At 47.3% G+C, this 22,389-nt stretch overlaps 1 protein-coding gene across 1 annotated transcript; it reads left to right on the top strand.

Moving 5' to 3' along the window:
• Nucleotides 1-1,313: 1,313 nt before the first annotated feature.
• rps19 (ribosomal protein S19) lies at nt 1,314-16,885 on the top strand. The gene is made up of 6 exons (XM_038813457.1): nt 1,314-1,441; nt 4,672-4,742; nt 6,063-6,163; nt 12,371-12,554; nt 15,515-15,569; nt 16,813-16,885. The coding sequence occupies exons 2-6, from the start codon at nt 4,672-4,674 to the stop codon at nt 16,837-16,839; spliced, it is 438 nt and encodes a 145-aa protein (XP_038669385.1). The 5' UTR covers nt 1,314-1,441; the 3' UTR covers nt 16,840-16,885.
• Nucleotides 16,886-22,389: the final 5,504 nt, after the last annotated feature.

Below are 22,389 nucleotides of genomic sequence, written 5' to 3'. Positions count from 1 at the left end.
ACACGGACAAACAATGTAAATGGCCTTCCATTGTCGGGAATTCCTAGAGCCGGTGCTGAACACAAGGCCATTTTTAACTGGTTGCACAGATCGACTAATGCTGCAAAGGTTATTTCTCTGGTCTCCCGCCTGAGCAGAATCTTTCATATTTTTGCCAATTCTGGTCTTAAACCAGTAATGAAAACAACTGTCATAGGTCCGAACGTGTTATCGTCCATTTCTTCGGGTCCCTGATTGTGTATTTCAGGTGTTCCAACCAGACAGATTGGAATCGCTTGTCATACTCTGGTGCTGTTATATACAAATATGTACATTGGTCCAAAGATGTGCAGGTTAGGTGGATTGGCCATGTTAAATCCTTCTGCACTGTAAATCCTATGATCTAAATTGCCCTTAGTGGACAAAACGGTTGGGTGGAGTGACTGGGTTGCAGGGATGGGTGGAGGTGTGGACTTGGGTGGGGCTCTTTCCAAGGGCCAGTGCAGACTTGATGGGTCGAATGGCCTCCTTCTGCACTGTAAATTCTATGATTCTATAACTATGTACAGTTATACATAGATATGTCTATACGTATGTCACCACAAAGCCTGGGCCCGGGCCCACTCCACCCCCCCCAATCCATCCATCCATCCCCGTAACGCCACCTAACCTTTGGACACTAAGAAACAATTTTAACATGGCCAATCCAGTCATCCGAAGCTGGAATTGAGCCTAGATCCCTGGTGCTATGAGGCAGCAATGATACCCACCGTGCTGCCCCAATGGACAGTTAGAAAGATGCTGGAAAGTCGTTGCATCAGAAATGTATTGTGGATGGAGAGGTTTTGTTGGAAAGTTGTTTTTGGTGGATAGTTGTTGCTCGAAATTGGTTACAAAGTTGTCGCTGGAAATTTGTTGTTGTTGCTAGGAGGTTGTGCGAAAATTATTGTAAAGTTGTTGTTGTAAAGTTGTTGTATAGTTATTGTTGGCGCTGCCTCATCATTCCCTTCACCAAAATGGCTTCCCCGAGCTCACGGATCCCTGAACAGCAGGGGTTTCCTTTACTAAAATGGCCTCCGCCGCTGGCCGGGCGCTGCGACATCAACGGTTACGCTGCACCTTTTCCAAGATGACCGCTTCTCCGGGGTTACTGCGCCCATGATGGTTACTGGGCACCTGCACGAAGATGGAGGACATCACGTCGTAATGACATAACGCTCTGACGTTCTCTCGCCGTACCTGCACCAAGATGACCACGTCGCCTCTCCGGCGTCACTGACGGTCCCACCACGCCTCGCCCAAGATGGCGAGCGCGCGTGCGCACCTGACGCTCTCCTCACCCCCCTCGCAATCCGCGATCTCGCGAGGCTACGGGAGCCGCCGGCCCCTGTGAAATGCGGGCGGGCGGCCCCGTATCGGCCTCTTCCTCCCTGGATCCGCTCAGGAGGCAACAGGCTGCAAGGTGAGAGGGAGGAAGAAAGCTAGTTATAGACTGGGGCTAGAGGGAGAGCAGGAGGCCGCATGATGAAGAGACAGAGGGGTAGTTAAGCTGTATATGTACGGGCTATAGAGAAGAAATATGAGGCAGTAGTTCGCAAGGTGAAGCGGTAATGGAGGAAGGGAGGGAGCAGGAGGCAGCATGGTGAGGGGGAAAGCCAGATCAGGATATATATGGACTGGGGATAGAGGGGTAAACAGCAGATTGATGAGGGTAGGACTAGATACTGGGGGTACAGAGCAGGCAGCACATGGTGAGAGATTACACATAATGGGGTTAAACTAGGGAAATATGGGATATATAAATGGGCAGATAAATAAATAGAGAGAGCACCCAGTAAAAGGGGGGGGGAAGAGAGAGATGCACCATAATGATTGATATTTATTGTCACGTACTGAAGTACAGTTCTGTGGCAAAGGGAATGTACATAGTAGACAAAAGCATAATCAACAGAATTCATTGACAAATTGATTCGTTACAGTGCGGAACAAGAAGCCAAACAAAGCAAATGCATGAGCAAGAATTCAAATGTTTTTACAAGGAACAGATCAATCCAAGGGGGGAGTCGTTGAGGAGTCTAGTAACTGGGGAAGAAGCTGTTCCCACGTCTGGATGTGTGACTTCTGTTTCTTCGTCTGGATGTGTGACTTCTGTTTCTTCTGCATGATGCCTTGTATATGGAAGGGTCTGGAAGAGGGCAAAGCCTGGGTGTGAGGGGTCTCTGACAATGCTGTCTGCCTTTCTGAGGCAGTGGGAGGTGTATACAGAATCAATGGGAGGATGGCAAACTTGTGTGATGCATTGGCTGAGTTTACCACACTCTGCAGTTTCTTGTGATCTTGGACCGAGCAATTGCTGTACCAAGCTGTGATGGAGCCAGATCGGATGCTTTCTATGGCACATCTGTGGAAGTTTGTGAGTCGAAGCAAACATGCCTAATTTCTTTAGCTTCCGTAGGAAGTGGGGGGAGAAGTGTACATGCTGGGATGGAGAAGGGGGGAGAAGAGAGAGAGAGATGCACCATATTGGGAATGGAGTTATACACAACAGATTAACAAAGTGGTTGGAGATAGAGAGAAAATGGAGAACAGTATGGGGGGGGGGGGGGGGGGGGGAGAGAAAACGGAGAACTGTGTGCTCCGAAAGCTCGTGTTTGAAACAAACCTGTTGGACTTTAACCTGGTGTTGTAAGACTTCTTACTGTATACAGTATGGTTGGGGGGGTATAATCATGTGTGATAGGGGATAATGGGAGATATCACAGAGAACAAACGAGATGACTTGGTGAGAGGGATACAAATATGCAGATGGGATGGGTGGTGGTGGGGATAGGAGGAAGAGACAGCATGATGGGAGGGAGCTGTACACTGGGGGATAGAGTGGTAGTCAGAATGATGGACATGGGTCTGGTGTTAAGAGGCAATACAAGTGGAGACAGCAGTGTAGAGATATCCACAGTGAGGGGTTAAACGAGGATGAGAGGAAACTGGGCACAACAGAGTGATTGTTGGGTGGGTGGTGGTGGTATGTAATGAATTTACCACTAGTTAGAAGAGAGTGAGAATAGGATGTTGCCTATAGAGGAGGAGAGTGATTGAGAGGGGAGATGTGGGGCAGAGAGAGGATGAAAATATAGGGAGGGGGTGAGGCAAGTGAGAGGGGGTGCAAGGATTATGGTTTATCCTGATTTTGGAGGATATCCTTCTCTCTCTGCCTTGCAGCAGGTCCAGAAATTGCAGGCCTCTTGTGGGGGAAGCAGGATGCAGTCAGACCTGGATAGGTGGGCCAGCGGGAATGAGTGGGATAGATTGTGGTTGGTAACAACTGGCCCAAAGAGAGCAGTGGCCTGTAAGGGACGGGATATAAAAGGTAATGTGTGTTGAGGCAACAAGGATTTTGCAAACCATGAAAGACAATAGAGGACCCTCTGGTTCAAGTAGGCTTTCTCTCAAATTTGGTTTCACTTTTTATTGTGATAGGCAAGTCACTGGCAAGAACAGCTTTTGTTACCCCTCTAATTCCCCATTGAAATTCTTATTCTTGGCTTTAGTCCTGTCGCTAATTCATGTGCCTATGCAATCAATTTTTAAATGTGATCAGGAAGCTACAGCTGTTTTTGGCAGTGACTTCCAGATCTGTGACAAGCTGGTTGAAAACAATTACTCCTCCATTTTTTTGTTCCCCCCCCCCATCTCCATCAATCATAGAACATAGAACAGTACAGCACAGAACAGGCCCTTCAGCCCTCGATGTTGTGCCGAGCAATGATCACCCTACTCAAACTCACGTATCCACCCTATACCCGTAACCCAACAACTCCCCCTTAACCTTACTTTTTAGGACACTACGGGCAATTTAGCATGGCCAATCCACCTAACCCGCACATCTTTGGACTGTGGGAGGAAACCGGAGCACCCGGAGGAAACCCACGCACACATTGGGAGGACGTGCAGACTCGGCACAGACAGTGACCCAGCCGGGAACCGAACCTGGGACCCTGGAGCTGTGAAGCATTGATGCTAACTACCATGCTGCCCCTAAGGGCCTGTTCCTGTTCTTTGTTCAATTACTTAAACTCTGTCGTCTCCTGGTTATTTGGTGGGGAAAGAGTTCAAGTAAATTCCTCTAGCTGAGGAACATAGCACAAGGGACCTTCAAGTGTGTCTCAGTGAGAAAGTGCTCCGGCTCTCGTTGAATGCAGTGTTCATAATCTCAGGTAATAATCCAATCCCAAGAATCCCATTGTGGTTATGTGGCCTGTTCCCCTCATTCATTTTTTTAAACCTCATTTGGTTTATTCCGAAGTCTACGGAATTGGCATAACAACCCATGGCTGGAATGTTAATCCAGAAAGGAGGGGGAAGTTTTGTTTGTGCCGCTAGTGAGTGGTGACAATCTGGAACTGCTGCCCACAGTGATTTCGGACAGAAATTGGGTGGACACTTGAGGGGAATAAACTTGCAGATATTGGCATAAAGTTTGTAAATGGGACTGTGGATTCTGTACTTGATGATAATTGTGCAGCCACAACTGAGACTTGAGGAACAGAATGTGCCTCTGCTCAGTAATGGTTTTGCATGTGATGGAGAGGGATCTGTTCCTACCGAGCGCTAATGTTGAATGTCAGGGGGTGTGCTTTAAATTGATTTTGCCTTTGTCTTGCAGTCCATTCATTTTATGCTTTTTTTTTACAGATGCCTGGTGTAACAGTTAAGGATGTGAATCAGCAGGAGTTTGTCAAAGCTCTGGGTGCTTTTCTCAAGAAGTATGTATTGAATATTTCTGGTGTGGGGGGTTGAATTGAAAAATGCTCTCAGGATAACGTATACGTGCTTCTCGAGCAGTTCTTCGGCTATTACTAAATTGTCATTGTTTTAGCCTCCATGAGATGCTGGAAGTCAGTCCCTGGGCTGAAGGGTTTTTGCTTATCCGAAGCTTCTGACTGTGCCCAGGTTCTGTTGGCCCGTGTTGCCTCCTGGCCAGGCAGTCTGAAACTTAGGATCAGAAGAAATGGGCGCAAGAGGAGGCCGTTTGGCCCTTGGGCCTGCTCTAATTTGATTGTGGCCTTAATCCACATACACCAAATATCTGCAACTCTGCTTTGAATGTGACCTGACCTCTGATGCTCTCTGGAGAGAAGAATTCCACAGACTAATGACCCTCTGAGAAGAAATTCCTCCTTCTGTCCTATTTTTATGGGAGACCCCTTATTTTGAAACTGCCCCTCATTCTAGATTTCCCCACGAGGGGAAAACATCCCCTCAGCGTCCACCCCATCAAATCCCCCCAACCCCTCAGAATCCTATGTTTCAATAAGGTCACCCCTCGTTCTACACTCCAGTGGGTACTGGCCCAACCCAATCGGTCTTTCCTTTCCCATAAGACCGCCACCTTCATCCCAAGAATCTGCCTGGTGAACCTTATCTGAACTCATTCCAGTGCAATTATGTCTCCTTTTAAGTATGGAGACCAAATCAGTGCTATGCTCCTGAAATGTAGCACAACCCCAGCTTTTGTATTTCATTCCCCTGGCAATGGAAGGCCAGCATTCATTTACCATCTTAATTACTTGCTGTGAACGCATGCTAAGCGTTTGCGACATGTACGTGGACACCCAGACCCCTCTAATAATATTTATTATTGTCACCAGTAGGCTTACATTAACACTGCAGTAAAGTTGCTGTGCAAATCCCCTAGTCGCCACATTCCGGCACCTGTTTGGGTACACGGGGAGAATTCAGAATGTCCAATTCACCTAACAGCATGATTTGTGGGAGGAAACCCACGCAGGCTCGGGATGAACATCCAGACTCCGCACAGGCAGCGACGCAAGCTGGAAATCGAACCTGGGACCCTGGTGCGGTGAAGCAACAATGTTAACCACTGTGTTACCATGCCATATTCTGCAGTTTCCATTTAAATCCTCTGCTTTTTTAAAAATTGGTTGTCTGGAATGGACAACCTCCCACTGTGCCAAATTGTAATCCTTCTGCCACATTTCTTGCCCACTCGTTTGCCTGTCTAGATCCCTTTGCAGATGCTTCATTTATTGTAGGGAGATTTTCACATTTGTCTCTATTTACAGGTCTGGCAAGCTAAAAGTGCCTGATTGGGTCGACACAGTGAAGCTGGGCAAACACAAAGAATTGGCACCTTATGATGAGAACTGGTTCTATACACGAGCTGGTGAGTGCAATTAATGTAATTTTCCCACTGGCTATCCTTTCACAGCTTGTTTACAGACCGTTAAAAGTCATGCACTCAGATTTTGAAATCTGAAGAGGTGGAGTTTTTCACAGTGTGTCCTTTCACAACTTGTGCATGATGGGATGGCCTCCCATTGCTCTCTGTGACAGGCTTGTTGCAGAGACCAATCTGGGCATAATAGACAGAGGTTTGAGTTTGTGTGGTGCTATCACACCCACTGGATGTTTCAATGGGTGCTCTTCTGAAGCATAGTCACAGTTGTAGGAAATGTGGCAGCCAATTGTAAGCCCCCACAGACAGCAAGCAATCTGGTAGTAACCCAGATTGATTTTATTTTTTGTGATGTTGATTTGAGAGCTAAATATTGGCCGGGACAATGATCAAAATGACATCTTTTGTAACCGCCCGAGCGGGGGGAGATCTGCTCTTGCAACAATGCTGCACTCCCTCAGTGTTCCACTGGCAAGGCGGCTTTGATTTCTATGCCTGGGTATTGGAGTAGAAGTTGAAGCTTTTTCGTGAGAGAGGGTCACTCTGGCACCACCTGACTTGGAAAAGCAAAACATTGTTGATGTCAGAAACCTGAAACAAAAGATGGTGGGAAACTTGCATCGGGTCAGTCAGCTTTGGGTTTCTGAGTTATGATAAAAGCCTGTTAACCTGAAAATGTTAATTATGTTTCTATGCTGAAACTGAGGGTGCTATTATGAGTGGAAGTAAAGATCCCACAGCCTTTTTGGGGGGGAAAAAATTATTGACGTTGGTTCTCCTGTCATTGCCATGTTCCTCCCTAAACTAGTCCTTTTTATAAAAAAAAAAGAACCAATTGTGGTTTTGTCCTGTTGAGAGATCTTGCTCTGTGTAGTAGATAAACTGTTGCATTTCTTACACAAGTGATTTCACTGTGGGTGCCTTGAGAATGTGAAATGCGCAAGTTTTTTGTTTCCTATTTTCCTACGTTTGTATTATTTGCGGTACTCTTGGTTGCTTTAAAGCTGCATGGTGAGGGTGGAATGGAGAGACACCTAACAGTAACCACCCTTTGACAGAAGTACTAGTTTACCGCTCAAAGAAATCTGGGCGTGCATGTCCACACATTCTTAAAAGTGACAGCGCAGGTGGAAATGGTGGTGAAGGCAGCATATGGCATGCCTGCCTTCATCAGACGGGGTATCGAGGTATATGGAACGTTGGTTAGGCCATATTTGGAATACTGTGTCCAATTCTGGCCACCACACTACCAGAAGGACATGGAGGCTTTGGAGAGAGTACAGAAAATGTTTGCCACAATGTTGCCTGGTATGGAGGGTATTGGCTATGATGAGAGAGTGAATAAACTGGGATTGTTCTTAGACAGAGGCTGAGGGGTGACCTGAGAGAAGTTTATAAAATTTGAGGGGTATAGATAGGGTGAACAGTTGGAGACTTTTTTTCCCAGGGCAGAAATTATAATTACAAGGGGGCATAAGTTCAAGGTGAGGGGGGGAAAGGTTCATTGGAGATGTGCAGGGGAAATTTTTTTAACCCAAAGGGTGGTGGTGGCCTGGAATGTACTGCCAAGTGAGGTGGTTGAAGCAGATACGTTAGTGACCTTTGGGTAGGCACGTGGACAGGAATACAGTAGTCCCCCGTTATACCGCGCTCCGCGATATACGGCGGGGGGGGCTTATGGACCCCAACCTACTTGATTCATTTTAAACTCTTTTTTTAAACAGCACCTTTTTTAGCCGCGATGATTAGACAGATTAGCAGCGATGATTAGACTGATTAGCAGCGATGATTACGTACTGTAGAACGATTAGCCGCGACCGATTAGCCCGATTACCCAGCCATAAAAGGGATACCTTTTCCAGTGCAGGTATCTTCGAGTTCAGTTACTGTCATTCAAAATGTTTAAGCGCAAGTCTTACACAGTGAAGCAAAAGATACATTTGATAGACCGGCTTCGAAACGGGGAAACAAAGGCAAAATTATCCAGAGAGACTGGTGTACCAGAGTCAACCCTCCGTGGGTGGGTGAAAGCTGAGCCCAATTTAAGAACATATGTTGGGACAGTTTCTCAGAGTAAAGGGCTTACCAGGAAAAAGGCAAGGAACGCTAGTGACATTAACTTGGAGAAGGCTGTGTTCACCTGGTTTGTCCAGGAACAGTCTGGTGGCACCCCCCTATCTGGACCTATCATCAGGACTCAGGCTGAGAAGTTCCATCACCAGCTCCACCCAGAGGACAGCAATTTCGTAGCCAGCAAGGGTTGGCTCCATCGGTTCCAGAAAAGACATGTGATAGGTGCAGTTACCATCAGTGGTGGACGGAGATCCGCCGACTCAGGAGCAGCAGCAGCCTTTCCCGACATCCTCAAGAACTACATGGTGCAAGAGGAGCTGACCCCAGAGCAAATGCAGATGAGTCAGGGCTCTACTGGAAGATGCTGCCTGACAAGACCCTAGCTGTCAAGGATGATGCCCACAAGACTCTGGGGTACAAGCAAGCCAAGAACAGGCTCACCATTCTGTTTGCCAGCAATGCCACAGGAACACACAAGCTGAAGCCATTGATTGTGGGCAAATTCAAGTCTCCTAGATGCTTTCACCACATCAACATGGAGAACCTACCCATTACCTACCGGAACTCTGGCAAAGCCTGGATGACAGCTTCCTTATTTGAGGAGTGGTTCTTCAAGTTCTTCGTACCCAGTGTCAGGGACCACCTTAGTGCCCGCAACTTACCGCAGAAGGCCACACTCCTACTGGACAACTGCTCAGCCCACCCTCTGGGAGATGTTCTCAAGACCAGGGATGGGCAGATCCAAGTGCTCTATCTCCCAAAGAACACCACCAGCAAGATCCAGCCATGTGATGCTGGCATCATTCAGACCTTCAAGTCTGTACAAAAAGGAACTGATCCTGGAAATGATAGACTCTCCTCTCAATGTCCCAGATTACCTGAAAGCCATCACCATCAAGGATGCCTGTTATCTGGCAGGGAAGGCCTGGGGAGCAGTGACGGAGAAGACCATCGACAACTGCTGGAACAAGGCCCTAGGAGCAGCACTCCCACGACCCCAACATTACCCGGATGAAGAGGACTTTGTAGGCTTTACTGAAGCAGAGACCAGGACAGCTGAGGAGAGGCTAGAGGACCACCTGGATGATAACCTAACACTCCAGGATTGGGTGAACAGGTGGGCAGCAGCAGAGGGCGACATGGCACCCACAGAAACATTCACAGAGGAGGAGATCATCGACCAGGTCACCCAGGAGGAGGCAGAAGAAGAAGAACCCCAGCCCACAGTGGCAAAGAGCCACTCGGATGCCATCACGCACCTGAAGTGGCTCATAGCATACACAGAGCAACAGGACTTCGACCCGATATACATCCTATACCTGAAGAACCTCTAGAGGCAAGCACAAGTCAAGATGAGGAAGGGGATGTGCCAGAAGAAACTCTCAGACTTTTTAAATGATTTTTAAAAATATGCTTGTACGTACAATTTTAAGTATATTATTGTATGTATATATTATTGTATATATTTTAATAAATTTAAAACTTGATTTAAGACTCGAACGAACTTTGATGTTTTTTATTTAAAACGCCCTTCCATTCAGCAATGTTCAGCACAGTCAGCAATGTTTCCTCTCGTTCATTCATTTGGATATCCGCGGCTCGGATACAACGCGGGTGGCTGTCTTCGACCCGAACACCCGCGGTATAGCGGGGGACTACTGTAGAAGGTTGCAGACGGTTGGTCTAGATAGGACATGGGTGCAGGCTTGTAGGGCCTATTCCTGTCACCTTCACACTTCTCAACTGTGATGTGTCTTGCCAGGTTTTCTTGGGGGGGGGGGGGGGGGATTTCCTCCACTCTCATCCCTGAATTTTCTGATCTCCTGTGCCTCTATTTTGCACCAATAGCCATTTATGTTAAACGTGTACCAGGGTACTTTTCTTCAGAGAGGTTACGGGTGATTTCTGTTGTGTCCTCCCAGCAGTCACCAGAGCGCACTGGGTATTTCCAGCACAGCAACTGTATTTATCCAACTTTCCTTTGAAAGCTACTATTAAATTTGATGCCACCGTCCCATCACAAGAACCGGGGTGGCCATTTGGCTCCTCTTGTTTGCACTGCCAGTCAATAAGATTTGTGTGTGGGTCATCTAGATTCTGCCAATACGATTGTGCGTGGATCATCTAGATTCTGCCAATAATCCAATTTTCCTGCATAACCTTTGAATTCCTGGTCAGTCAAAAATCTGTTGAGAATCGAAGAACTCTACAGTGCAGAAGGATGCTATTAAGTCCATCGAGTTTGTCGAGACCCTCGGAAAGAGCACTCTACCTAGATTCTCCCTGTAACCCCACCTAACCTATAGGACACGAAGGGGCAAGTTACCATGACCAATCCACCTAACCTGTGTGTCTTGGGGTGGCACAGTGGTTAGCACTGCTGTCTCACCACTCCATTGTCCCAGGTTCAATTCTGGATTTGGGTGACTGGAGTTCTCCGTGTCTGTGGGTTTCCTCGGGGTGCTCCGGTTTCCTCCCACTGTCCAATGATATGCCGATGATGTGGATTGGCCCCTTGGTGTCCAAAGGGTTTGGTGGTGTTACTGGGATGGGGTGCTCTTTCCAAGGGCTGGTGCAGACTTGATGGGCCGAATGGCCTCCTGCACTGTAAGTTCGGACTGCGGGAGGAAACCGGAGCACCACAGGAAACCCATACAGACATTGAGCGAAGTGTAAACTCCACACGGACTGCACCTGAGGCTGGAATTGAACTGTGGTCCCTGACGCTGTGATGCAGCAGTGTTAATTACTGTGGCCTTGAATAAGTTCAGTGAGCCAGTCTCCCATTCTGTCTGGGAGTTCTAAAGGCTCAATGGGCTTCTGAGAAGGGGGAGTGGTCGTCTGTCTTAAATGGGAGGCCCCTTGTTTTAAATTGCATCCATTAAGGAGACCAAAACTGTAGATGCCTTCTCTCTACAGCTCAAACAGTGTTTCCTTGTGTACTGTGTTGAAAGAATAGTTTGCACCTCCCACCCTCTTGTTTCTTTTACTGATTTTTCTTAATCTGTGTCCCTCTGACTACTGACTGCTGCCACTGGAAATGGGTTTCCCCATTGAAGTCAAATGCTATCAGTGTATTAATGGTTATTTGATGAAGCACGGTGGGTGGGTTCGTGTCGGCTCCTGTTCAAGTGCTGTCAAGTGACATTTAAACCATTTTTCTTGCATGGGATGTGGGCATCGCTGACAAAGATGATGTTTGTTGCCTATCTCTCGGAGGATGGTTAAGGGTCAACTATTTGCTGTGGATCTGGAGTCGTGTAGGCCAGGTGGGCTAAGGATCCTTTCTTTTTTTAATATAAATTTAGGTTACCCAATTATTCTTTCCAGTTAAGGGGCAATTTAGCATGGCCAATCAACCTACTCTGCACATTTTGGGGTTGTGGGGGCGAAACCTTCACAGACACGGGGAGACTGCAAACTCCACACGGACAGTGACCCGGAGCCGGGATCGAACCTCGGACCTCAGCGCCGTGAGCAGCTGTGCTAACCACTAGGCCACCGTGCTGCCCTCAAGGATCCCTTCTTAAAAGAAGTTAACAATCAGTGGTCAAGTGTTGTGGTCACCATTACTGAGAATAGCTTTATATTCCAGATTTATTAATTGAATTTAAATTCCAGTCAGCTGCCATGGTGGGACTTGCACTCCTTTCACCCAGTGCATTAGTCTGGGCTTCTTGGGTTACTGGCCCAGTCATGTTGCTGTTGTGCCACTATCTTCCTCCAACCTGCACATGGTGACCTAGCTGGGGTCTCTACAACACCCAATATTTCACTGGAGTCTTGAGTCTGTGCTCAGTCTGAGGCCCACCTGCCATGAAGGGTGGCATGGCTGTAACGTCACTAGGCTCATAAACCAGAAGTTCTGGCTAATGTCCTGAAAGATATGTCCATTTTATGCGAGGAAATTTGATTTGACCTACATGCAACTCCAGGCCCACAGCAATTTGGATGATTCTTCATTACCCTCTGAAATGGCCGAGTGGGAAACTTGGTTCAAGGGGAAATTGGGGGTGGGCAATAAATGCAATGGGATAGATGGGTGGCAGTCGTCTCGTCCCTTTTTCTCCCCAACCCACACTACGATGAGAGCCCAATCTCATATTGTCCTGCTTGTTTCAGCCTCCACAGTGCGTCACCTATATCTGCGGGGTGGTGTCGGAGTTGGCGCCATGACCAAGATTTACGGTGGCCGTCAGCGGAACGGTGTGAAACCCAGTCACTTCAGTCGTGGCTCCAAGTCCGTGGCCAGGAAGGTGCTGCAGGGTCTCGAGGGGCTGAAGATGGTCGAAAAGGATCCCAATGGGTAAGGCACAATATGATTGATATATGGGCAGCCAGGTAGAATCCTGCGTTTCCACACTGCAATAGATTAGTGTGAACACCTTGTCCCGATTTCTTGCCATTTAAGCACTGGGGTCTACTGAGCTGCGGTGTTATGTAGAATAACAGTTCTATGGTCTGCTCGTCTGTATAATTAATGGTCTTAGACTTGTAAGCCTTTTGGGCTGCCTTTTTTCTCATCCCCCACCCCCGGTGCCCCTTCTGATTATCCAGGTTTCTCTTAAATTGTAGAATGGGATACGGTAGGCAAGCCAGGTTTTTCATGTGTCGGTGCAGACTCAATGGGCTAAGGGCCTCTTCTATGATTGCTTTGGGTTTGGAGTTGCATTTGCATCAGACCAGATGAGGGTGGCAGGTTTACTTCCCTGAAGGACATATGAACCAGGTGGCTCTTTACAACCAATCGGCAATGATTTTGTGGTCAAAATTCGACTTTATGACTTCCGGTGGTGGTGATATGCTGAGCGGACACGGGCTCTCTTCCCAATTGGACCCAATACAGTGAATGTTTTTGGCAGGCATGGAACAGAGTGAGGAATAGTGGCAAGCAGCCACTCGGGCGGGGGCGGCTCCCTGGGCAAAGAGCCCCTGGACAAAGGGAGACCCTGGAGCGCAGGGGCCTGACCTTGTGGGGAGACTGGTGACCACGGCCATTTTGGACAGCCCCCTGACAAAGGGAAAGTCCAGAGTGCAGGAGCGTGTCCACCGGCTGTGTTGGAGGCAAAGTGCCCCTTGCTAGCGAGCCTGCAAACATGTTCCTTGGGCATCGGGCCAGGGCTGGTGGCTTTTTAAAAAATAAACAGGTCTGCTAGGAACCCGTCCAGTCCTGGGACCTTCCCCGTCTGCATGATTTCTTCCAGATCTATTGGTGCTTCCAGCCCCCACCCCACCAGTCGGCCTCTGCTATTCTTTACCTGTGCTGTTTCCCTCTTGGCTGCCTGCTTTCTCGGGTGGTGAGCCAGTAGGTGGCCAGCCTTGCCCATAGGAGGTCCCCTGCGTCTGGCAGAGTTGGTGCACTGCTTTCCTAGTGGATAGCAGGTTAAAGTCCATTTGTAACCTTTTCCTCTCCACCAGCAGCTCTACAGTCAGGAGTACCTTCTGTCGACCTCCAAGATGGAGTCGATCAGCTGCTGCCTGGCCGTCCACATCTCTGCATTCCTTGTAGGCTATCATCTCTCTTGGTCACGGCCTTCAGTGCCTCCCAGAATGTGGAGGGTTGAGGCTTCCCTGTTGTGGTTGTTAGTTCACATAGTCACTTATGGCCTGCAATGTGTTCTGGCAGAAGGCCTTGTCAGCCAGGAGGTCCGTGTCCTGCGGGACTTGAAAAGCTTAAAGGGCATCCAGAGAGGAGACAAGAGCGCAAACCAACGCTGCAAAGGGGGAAAATCAAAGGTGGCCTGGCATTACCAAATGGAGAGAGTGAGGGGATGGATACACTTCAATTCAGAGTGGGTGCGGATAGAGAAGGCCTCCTGCAAGGCGCCGACCCACAGGGCCCTGGCTGCGGTAGCACTCTTTTCAAAATATACATTAAGCCCAGTGGTAGTGGCTACACTGAAAACATGGGCACAATTAAGACAGCACTTTGGGCTGACCAAGATGGCCCCCATCTGCAGTAATCACAGATTCCTCCTCTCCCCCCCCCCCCACACAACCGCCATGCTGGACACCACCTTTTAAGAAATGGAGACAGGACTTGGGGTATGCTGACATTTGGGGACTTGTACATAGGAAACAGACTGGCAACACTAACAAACTGATGGAGGAATAGGAACCACCAACAGGACAGAAAATGAGGCACTGACGGTAAGAAAGGGGGACTCTGGGGAAAATGGGCAGACAGCTACTGGACAGCGTGAATACCACTGGATGAGACCAGATGGAAATGGGGGGGGGGGGGGGGGGGGGGGGTTGAACTGGGGACTCTGGAGTGAAGCACTGAGCAGGGCCAACTCCACCTCCTCGTGCAATTCTGAGCCTCAGACAGTTCAAAATGGTCCACAGAGCGCATCTAATCAGAACCAGAACGAACAGGTTCTTCCTAGAGGTAGAGGACAAATATGACCTGTGCCAGTGGGGCCCGGTCAACCACACCCACAATTATGGGCTTGTCCCAAACTTGCTGGGTTCTGGACAGCAATGTCCAAGGTTGTGGGGATGAGGGTGAAGCCATGCCCAAATGTGGCAATCGTCAGGGTATCAGAGCAGCCTGAGGTACACATTGGGAAGAGGGCCGACGCCCCTGCTTTTGCTTCCCCAATCTCACGTCGGAGAATCCTGCTCGGTGACAATTAATAGCGCCAGCCACAGACTGGCTTGCTGACCTGGTGAGGGGGGGGGGGGGGGAAGAGGAGGAGCGGCACAAGAGCAATGTGGCGGGAGGTACGGTGGGGGTACTGCATGCCGCGTCGGATGGCGACCGACTATGTAGAAAAATTCATGGGACGTAAAGGACAAACCTTATTGTATTGTACAGTAAATTAAAACGAACGGCAATGTATATAATATTTGAAAATTACAGTAAAAAGATTTTAAAAACATTAAGACTTCTTTCCAGTTTTTGAAAATTGAATTCAGAACTCGTCTACTCTGGTGGGGTTCGAACCTCGGTCCTTGGGTGGCACAGTGGTTGAATTCGTCACATCGCAAGTGCTGTTTTTTTTTTGTGTGAATGCCATTGCGCAAACCTTGCACAGAGTCTAGAATTTAGGTCTTTGGTCTTAATAGCAATTTGGAGACTTTTGTGGCATGGGTGGTGTTTGCATCATGTTAACCCATATCTGCCAAGCCCTATTCCAATATTGGATTGTGTGGGTAAAAGCACCGAATACCAAGTGTGATATTTGAAATGAACAGATGCCTCGGGCTCAAGCAGCGTAACATGATAAGTAAAATACTGATGCATTAATCTCTTTGCCACAGTGGCCGCAGACTGACTCCACAAGGGCAGAGAGACCTGGACAGAATTGCTGGTCAGGTGAGGATTTCCTTGTTAATTTTGGTTAATGTTAACAATTATAAAACTTGGATAAAGGATGATGGGAATGTTACTGAATGGTGTGTTAAAGCTATAAAATGTTACTTTGATTTTCAAACCTCAGTTGGTGAGTGATATACTTCTTCATCTCTCCTAACATAATCGGTGTAATGATTTTTAAGAAAAATAAATTTAGAGTACCCAATTCATTTTTTCCCCCCAATTAATAGGGCAATTTTAGTGTGACCAATCCACCTAGCCTGCACATCTTTTGGGTTGTGGGGGTGAAACCCACGCAGACGCGGGGAGAATGTGCAAACTCTACATGGGCAGTGACCCAGAGCCGGGATCAAACCTGGGACCTCGGCGCTGAGGCAGCGGGACTAACTTGCCGTGCTGCCCTGCACAAGTGTAATGTTGGTGCTTGTGCGAGTACTCCAGTTCAATGCTTGGGGCCCACGCTTCCAAAGGGGCGGTACAGTGGATAGCACTGCGGCCTCAGTGCCAGGGACCTGGGTTCAATTCCGGCCTTGGGTGGATGTGGAGATTGCACTTTCAGTTTCTGGGTTTTCTGTGATTTCCTCCCACTGTCCAAAGGTGTGCAGGCTGGGTGGATTGGCCATGCTAAATTGTCCATTGGTATCTAAAGATGTGCAGGTTCGGTGGGGTTATGGGTATCGGGCACGGTAGTGGACCTAGGTAGTGTGCTCCTTCAGTGGGTCGGTGCAGACTTGATGGGCCATATGGCTTACCTTCACTGAGAATTCTGTTCCATGAATTTGAGGCATTTCCTGCATTAAAATCTTATTGAGCCATTACGAACACAAATTGGACCTTCAACAAAAAAATATTCACACATTGGGACATCACATTCAAACCCGTGACCGTTCTCATCTCCGGACTAGGGAAGCTGACGTGGGAGAACGTCACCTATAAATTCGCCTCCCAGTCACTCGCCATCCTGATCTGGAACTATCTGCCATTTCTTCACTGTCACTGGATCAGAATTCTGGAACTCCTTCCCTAACAGCACAGTGGGTGTACCTGCACCACCTGGAATGCAGCAGTTAAAGGTGACTCATGGCCACCATCTTCTCCAGGATAATGCATGTTGGCCTGGTCAGCAACACCCACATCCTGCGGAAGAACTTTAGACACTAAAACAATACAGATGTGTTCAGAAGTTGGACTTGTGTATTTCTGGCCATATTTGTTTGAAAATCCTGTTTGTTTTTTGTTGCAGGTTGCAGCCGCAAGCAAGAAACATTAAATGTGTGTGTCCTATTCTCGAGAATAATAAAAGCCGTCAGTTCTAACTGCATCTTTTGGGTTTTTATTTCCACCTTTAGCCAGCTGTTTAGGTTGACTCGGCTTGTAATGTGATTTGTGGATCATTGCTGTCACTCTCTATACTAACTGTCTGGTCGAGTATAATTTCCTTTCAACAAATGCTTGCTGATTTGCATTTATTTATCCATGGTTTTCTAAATGACCTTTTTTATTCTGTAGTGTACCCAATTGTTGTGTTTCTTTTCTTTTTAAGTGTGAAAACAATTACAATCCTCCACCCCCTCTGGCATCATCTTTCACCTGCTGCCAACTAATTTCTACTAGTCAGTCTAATTTTTAGCTAATGTTTCCTCTATCTGTTCAATATTAAATATACATGTGCAGTAAATTAGGTTCTCAACTTCCCATATGGTCAGTATATTGCAGTATTTAAAGAATGCCTTGTGGCAAATGTCACTAAGTGTGACTCAACATGTTGACCCATTAACCAACAAGACATAACATACTTTGGAGCCAATAGGTAGAAAATCTCATTGAGGTTGTGCTTCCCTCAATGCCATCTGCAATGAATTCTTGCCTCACAGTGCTGCACTGAAATTCCCATTATAATGCCACTTAACAGTACATTGAATTACCAAGCTTGTACTGCAGTTTACTGTGACTGCACAACTGATGGGTTCAAGCTCCTGTTGCCAAGCTGTGATGAATTTCTCAGCAATGGATACAAAGCATCATGTTTTATTTTTACTCTGACAGGAGAGTTAAAATACATCAAACATTATTAGGACAACTAATGCATCTTTAGCACTGCTGCACCACAGCTCCAGGGACCTGGGTTCAATTCCGGCCTTGGGTAACTGGAGTTTGCACTTTGCGTATCTGTGGGTTTCCTCCCACAGACCAAAGATGTGCAGGTTAGGTGGATTGGCCATGGCAAATTGTGCCTTGGGGTTACGTGGATAGGATGGAGGCGTGGGCTTTAGTGCTCTTTCCTATGGTTGGTGCAGACATGATGGGCCTGCTCTGTAAATTCTATGAAACGGGTTTCACCGTGCAGCTAAAACATGTCTTTAAACTCTTTCTATTGTAGTACTGTTAATACATAGCATTTCAGGAACAGTCTCTCCAGTCCTCCAGCAGGGGTTTACTTCTCGCCATACCAGGTCAAAACTTGTCCTTTCATTATTCAACTCGGCCTCAAGTTTTCACAGATGCTTTTACCAACAGGAAGGCATTCCTATGTCTTCAAGAACCCTCTGTTTCTATTTGAGTTTCTCACATGGGTATGTCTTTGAGCTGAGGTGTTTCTGTTTTGAGTTAAAGATCCATATCAAATATGACATCTTGTGAAGCTGAAGTCACAAATTTTCACCCAGTTCCTTGGCTATTTTTATTATGTTAAAGGCAGAGTACCCAATTTTTTGCCCCAATTTAGCGTGGCCAATCTGTCTATTCTGCACACCTTCGAGTTGTGGAGATGAGATCTATGTAGACAGCGAGAATATGCAAACTCCACACAGTGGCCTGGGATCGGACCCAGGTCCTCGGTGCCATGAGGCAGCAATGCTAACCACTGCGCCACCGTGCTAACCGCAAGTAAATGAATTTAGGATCTAATCGAAAGGAATGACAAACTGGCCTTGGGTGTGTGAGCTGCAAAGTCTGCATGTCCAGCTATTTCCATTTAATTGCCTTTCCTATGTATCTGCTGCCCTTTTCCTTTCAGATGGTGGGTGGCATCATGGTTAACACTGCTTCATCACGGCACAAGGTCCTGGGTCTGTTCTCGAGTAGACCCAGAGTCCTCAACAGCTCATATGACAGTCCTTCATTCCAATGAACCTCCATTGGACCCTCTCCAAGACTTAGCACATACTTACGTAGGCAGCCCAAAACTGCTCACAATATTTCAAAATTCACAATATCCACAAAATTCCACAGCTTCAACAGTACATTCCTGCTCTTGTATTCTAGCGGTCTCGACATGAATGCCAACATTGCATTTGCCTTCCTGTCAATCCTAGCCTATCCAGGTCCTTCTGCAGCTGCCCTGCTTCCTCAACACAACCTGTCCCTCTACAAGGGTGGTATCATGACTGGTGCAAGCATGGAGAGCTCAAGGGCCTTACCTGTGCTGTATTCTTTAGTCATCTGCAAACTTAGCAAAAATGCCCTCCGTTCCTCCTTCCAGATCATGAATGTATATCGTGAATAGTTGTGGTCCCAACACTGCCCCCTGCGGAGCACCAGTAGTCACCGGCTGCCATCCTGAAAAGGACCCCTTTATCCCCATTCTCTGCCTTCTGCAAGTCAACCAATTCTCTAGCCGTGCCAAACCTTTTTGTCAAGCATGACCTCCCCTTGACTAATCTAATCTGACTCATTCCTATTTTGCCATGGGGCAGCATGGTAGCACATAGGTTAGCACAGTTGCTTCACAGTTCCAGGTTTGATTCCGGCTTGGGGCACTACAGAGTCTGCACGTTTACCCCTGCCTGCGTGGGTTTCCTCCAAGTGCTCCCGTTTCCTCCCACAGTCCAAAGATGTGCGGGTTAGGACGATTGGTCACGCTACATTGCCCCATAGTGTCAAAGTTGGGTTACGGGGATGGGGCGGAGGTGTGTGCTTGGGTAGGGTGCTCTTTCAGGGGCTAATGTAGATGGGCTGGATGGCCTCCTGCACTGTAAATTCTATGTAATCTGCAATCTCACCCTTAATAATCAACTCTAAAATCTTACCAACATCTGAATTTGGGCCAACCGGCCTATAATTTCCTGCCTTCTGCCTCAAGTGATTTCTGAAAGATCACCGCCAATGCTTCCACAATCTCCTCTGCTATCTTCAGATCCCTGGGGTGTAGTCCATGCAATCCAGGTGATTTATTCACCTTCTTAGTGATGGCCACTACATTCCCTTCTGGCCCTGACTTGCTTCAAGTATTGGTGTCTTCCACTGTGAAGTACCTATTCAGTTCCTCTGCTATTTCTTTGTTCCCTGTTACTACTACAGCCTCATTTTCCAGTGGTCCAATGCCCATTCTTGTTTCTGTTACCTTTTTTAATATTGACATTTTCTTTTGTATTGCTAGCTTACACTTTAATTTCATCTCTTTCTGCTTGCTTTTAAAGGCTTCCCAATACACTGGTTTCTCACTAATCCTCACCACATTGTATGTTTGGTTTTTTTTCCTTTGCTTTTATGCTGTCCATGACTTCCCTTGGAATGTTTCCTCCTCCTTGGGATGAATTTCTGTTGTGCCTCCTGAATAATTCCCCAAAACTCCTGCCATTGCTGTTCAACTGCCTTCCATGCTAACTCTCCTTTCAAACAACTGGCCAACTCCTACCTTGTGTCTAACCCCCAGGATGGTTCATGGGTGGCACGGTAGCACAGTAGTGCCAGGGTCCCAGGTTTGATTCCTGGCTTGGGTCACACGGTAGCACAGTAGTGCCAGGGTCCCAGGTTCGATTCCTGGCTTGGGTCACACGGTAGCACAGTAGTGCCAGGGTCCCAGGTTCGATTCCTGGCTTGGGTCACTGCGGAGTCTACACATTCTCTGCCTGCGTGGGTTTCCTCCCACCTGTCCCAAAAGACGTGCTATTAAGTGAATTGGATGTTCTGAATTCTCCCTCGGCGTCCCCTAACGGGCGCTGGAATGTGACGACTCGGTGCCTTTCACAGTAACTTCATCAGTGTTAATGTAAGCCTACTTTGTGACAAAAAGATTATATATGATGTGCTGAGGGCCTGGATCACTGTGTGGTTTGCACATTCTCCCCGTGCCTGTGTGGGTCTCGCCCTACAACCCAAAGATGTGCAGGAGAGGTGAATTGGCCATGCTAAATTGCCCCTTTAATTGTGGGGGGAAACAATTTGGGTAGCCTAAATTAAAACATATATATATATAAATAATTCTTGGCACTCCTGGCCAATGACAGTGAGGTAACTTGCGATGGAGCAGTGCACGTGTTTTTGCCAGGGAACACTCCAGATCATGTTTGGGGATATCCATGGTTGAATTAGAGCAATGATTGTGTGCCGTTGCTGTTCAATTCTTCTGCTAACACACTTCAGCATTTTCTGTGTTTGTGGAGCGGTATTACAGGAATCCAGGCATGACCACTGAAGCTTTTTCTTGACATTTGGTTGCATTTTGTAAAACCTAAGGCCAAAGACAGGGGTGGGCAAACTTTTCCGTGCAAGGGCCACATTCAGAAATTCACAATTTTAAAGGGCTGCATAGTATATTAAGTAAAATAATTAATATTTAAAATAGCCAAAATAAAAGGTTTTTTAAAGAAAAAAAAGCAATTAATTTTTATTAATTAATATTTTAAAGTAGAAACTTCACATGAGACATGTTGGGCCGAGCAATGATCACCCTACTCAAGTCAACGTATCCACCCTATACCAGTAACCCAACAGACCTTAAAACATTTTTTTTTTTTTTTAAATGACTTGATCTTGGTGGGCCGCGTCGGCCGTAGGTTGCCCACCCCTGGCCTAAGATGTTCATGTTTTACTTTTTAAGTTTAAAATTATACATTTGATGCCCTTGGGTTATATGGATCTTTTTGGATTTTATTTGAATAGTGTATCCTTTACTGTGGCTCAATTTCAACAGATACATCGCTCAGAATGTTCTGCTTCGTATCCTATTTATAGCTAACTGTTGGATTAATATCACATTGGCAATCCCAGCACCATTTTCGTCCTTGATAACATTAAAATAATACTGAGCAGAACAATAAGTGAACAATAATTTATTTATTTTTAAAAATATTTTTATTCTCCCTTTTCACAATTTTTCTCCCGAATTTACACCCAACAACAAATATCTCAAACCCCACAACAGTAACAACGATCCCATCCTCCCACTATTCCCAGACATCGGCCTGCATGTTAACATAAACAAATGACAAAGGGAAAAAAAAGGAATCAGGGACTACCCATAGCCATCACGGTGTCATGAGTTCAAGGTGAGAGGGAAAAAGTTTAAGGGAGATGTGCGTGGAAAGTTCTTTACGCAGAGGGTGGTGGGTGCCTGGAACGCATTGCCAGCAGAGGCGGGTACCATAGAATCATTTAAGATGTATTTAGACAGATACATGAATGGGCAGGGAGCAGAGGGATACAGATCCTCAGAAAATAGGTGACACTTTTAGATAAAAGGATGTGGACCAGCGCAGGCTGAGAGGGCCGAAGAGCCTGTTCCTGTGCTGTAATTTTTATTTGTTCTTCTAGCCCTGCCCCCCCCCACACAGCCCCTACTAGCTCCTCCCCTGCCCACACAAACCCGCCCCGCACAGCACCGCCCCCCCCCCACAGCACTGCCCCTCCCCAGCTCTGACCCCCCCCACACAGCACTGACCCCCCCCACACAGCACTGACCCCCCCCACACAGCACTGACCCCCCCCACACAGCACTGACCCCCCCCACACAGCACTGACCCCCCCCCCACACAGCACTGACCCCCCCCCCACACAGCACTGACCCCCCCCCACACAGCACTGACCCCCCCCCACACAG

This window comes from Scyliorhinus canicula, chromosome 12 (genome assembly GCF_902713615.1).
Source record: "Scyliorhinus canicula chromosome 12, sScyCan1.1, whole genome shotgun sequence".
Classification (NCBI taxonomy): domain Eukaryota; kingdom Metazoa; phylum Chordata; class Chondrichthyes; order Carcharhiniformes; family Scyliorhinidae; genus Scyliorhinus; species Scyliorhinus canicula.
The sequence above is the reverse complement of the archived record's forward strand: the minus strand, read 5'-3'. Positions and strand labels throughout refer to the sequence as shown.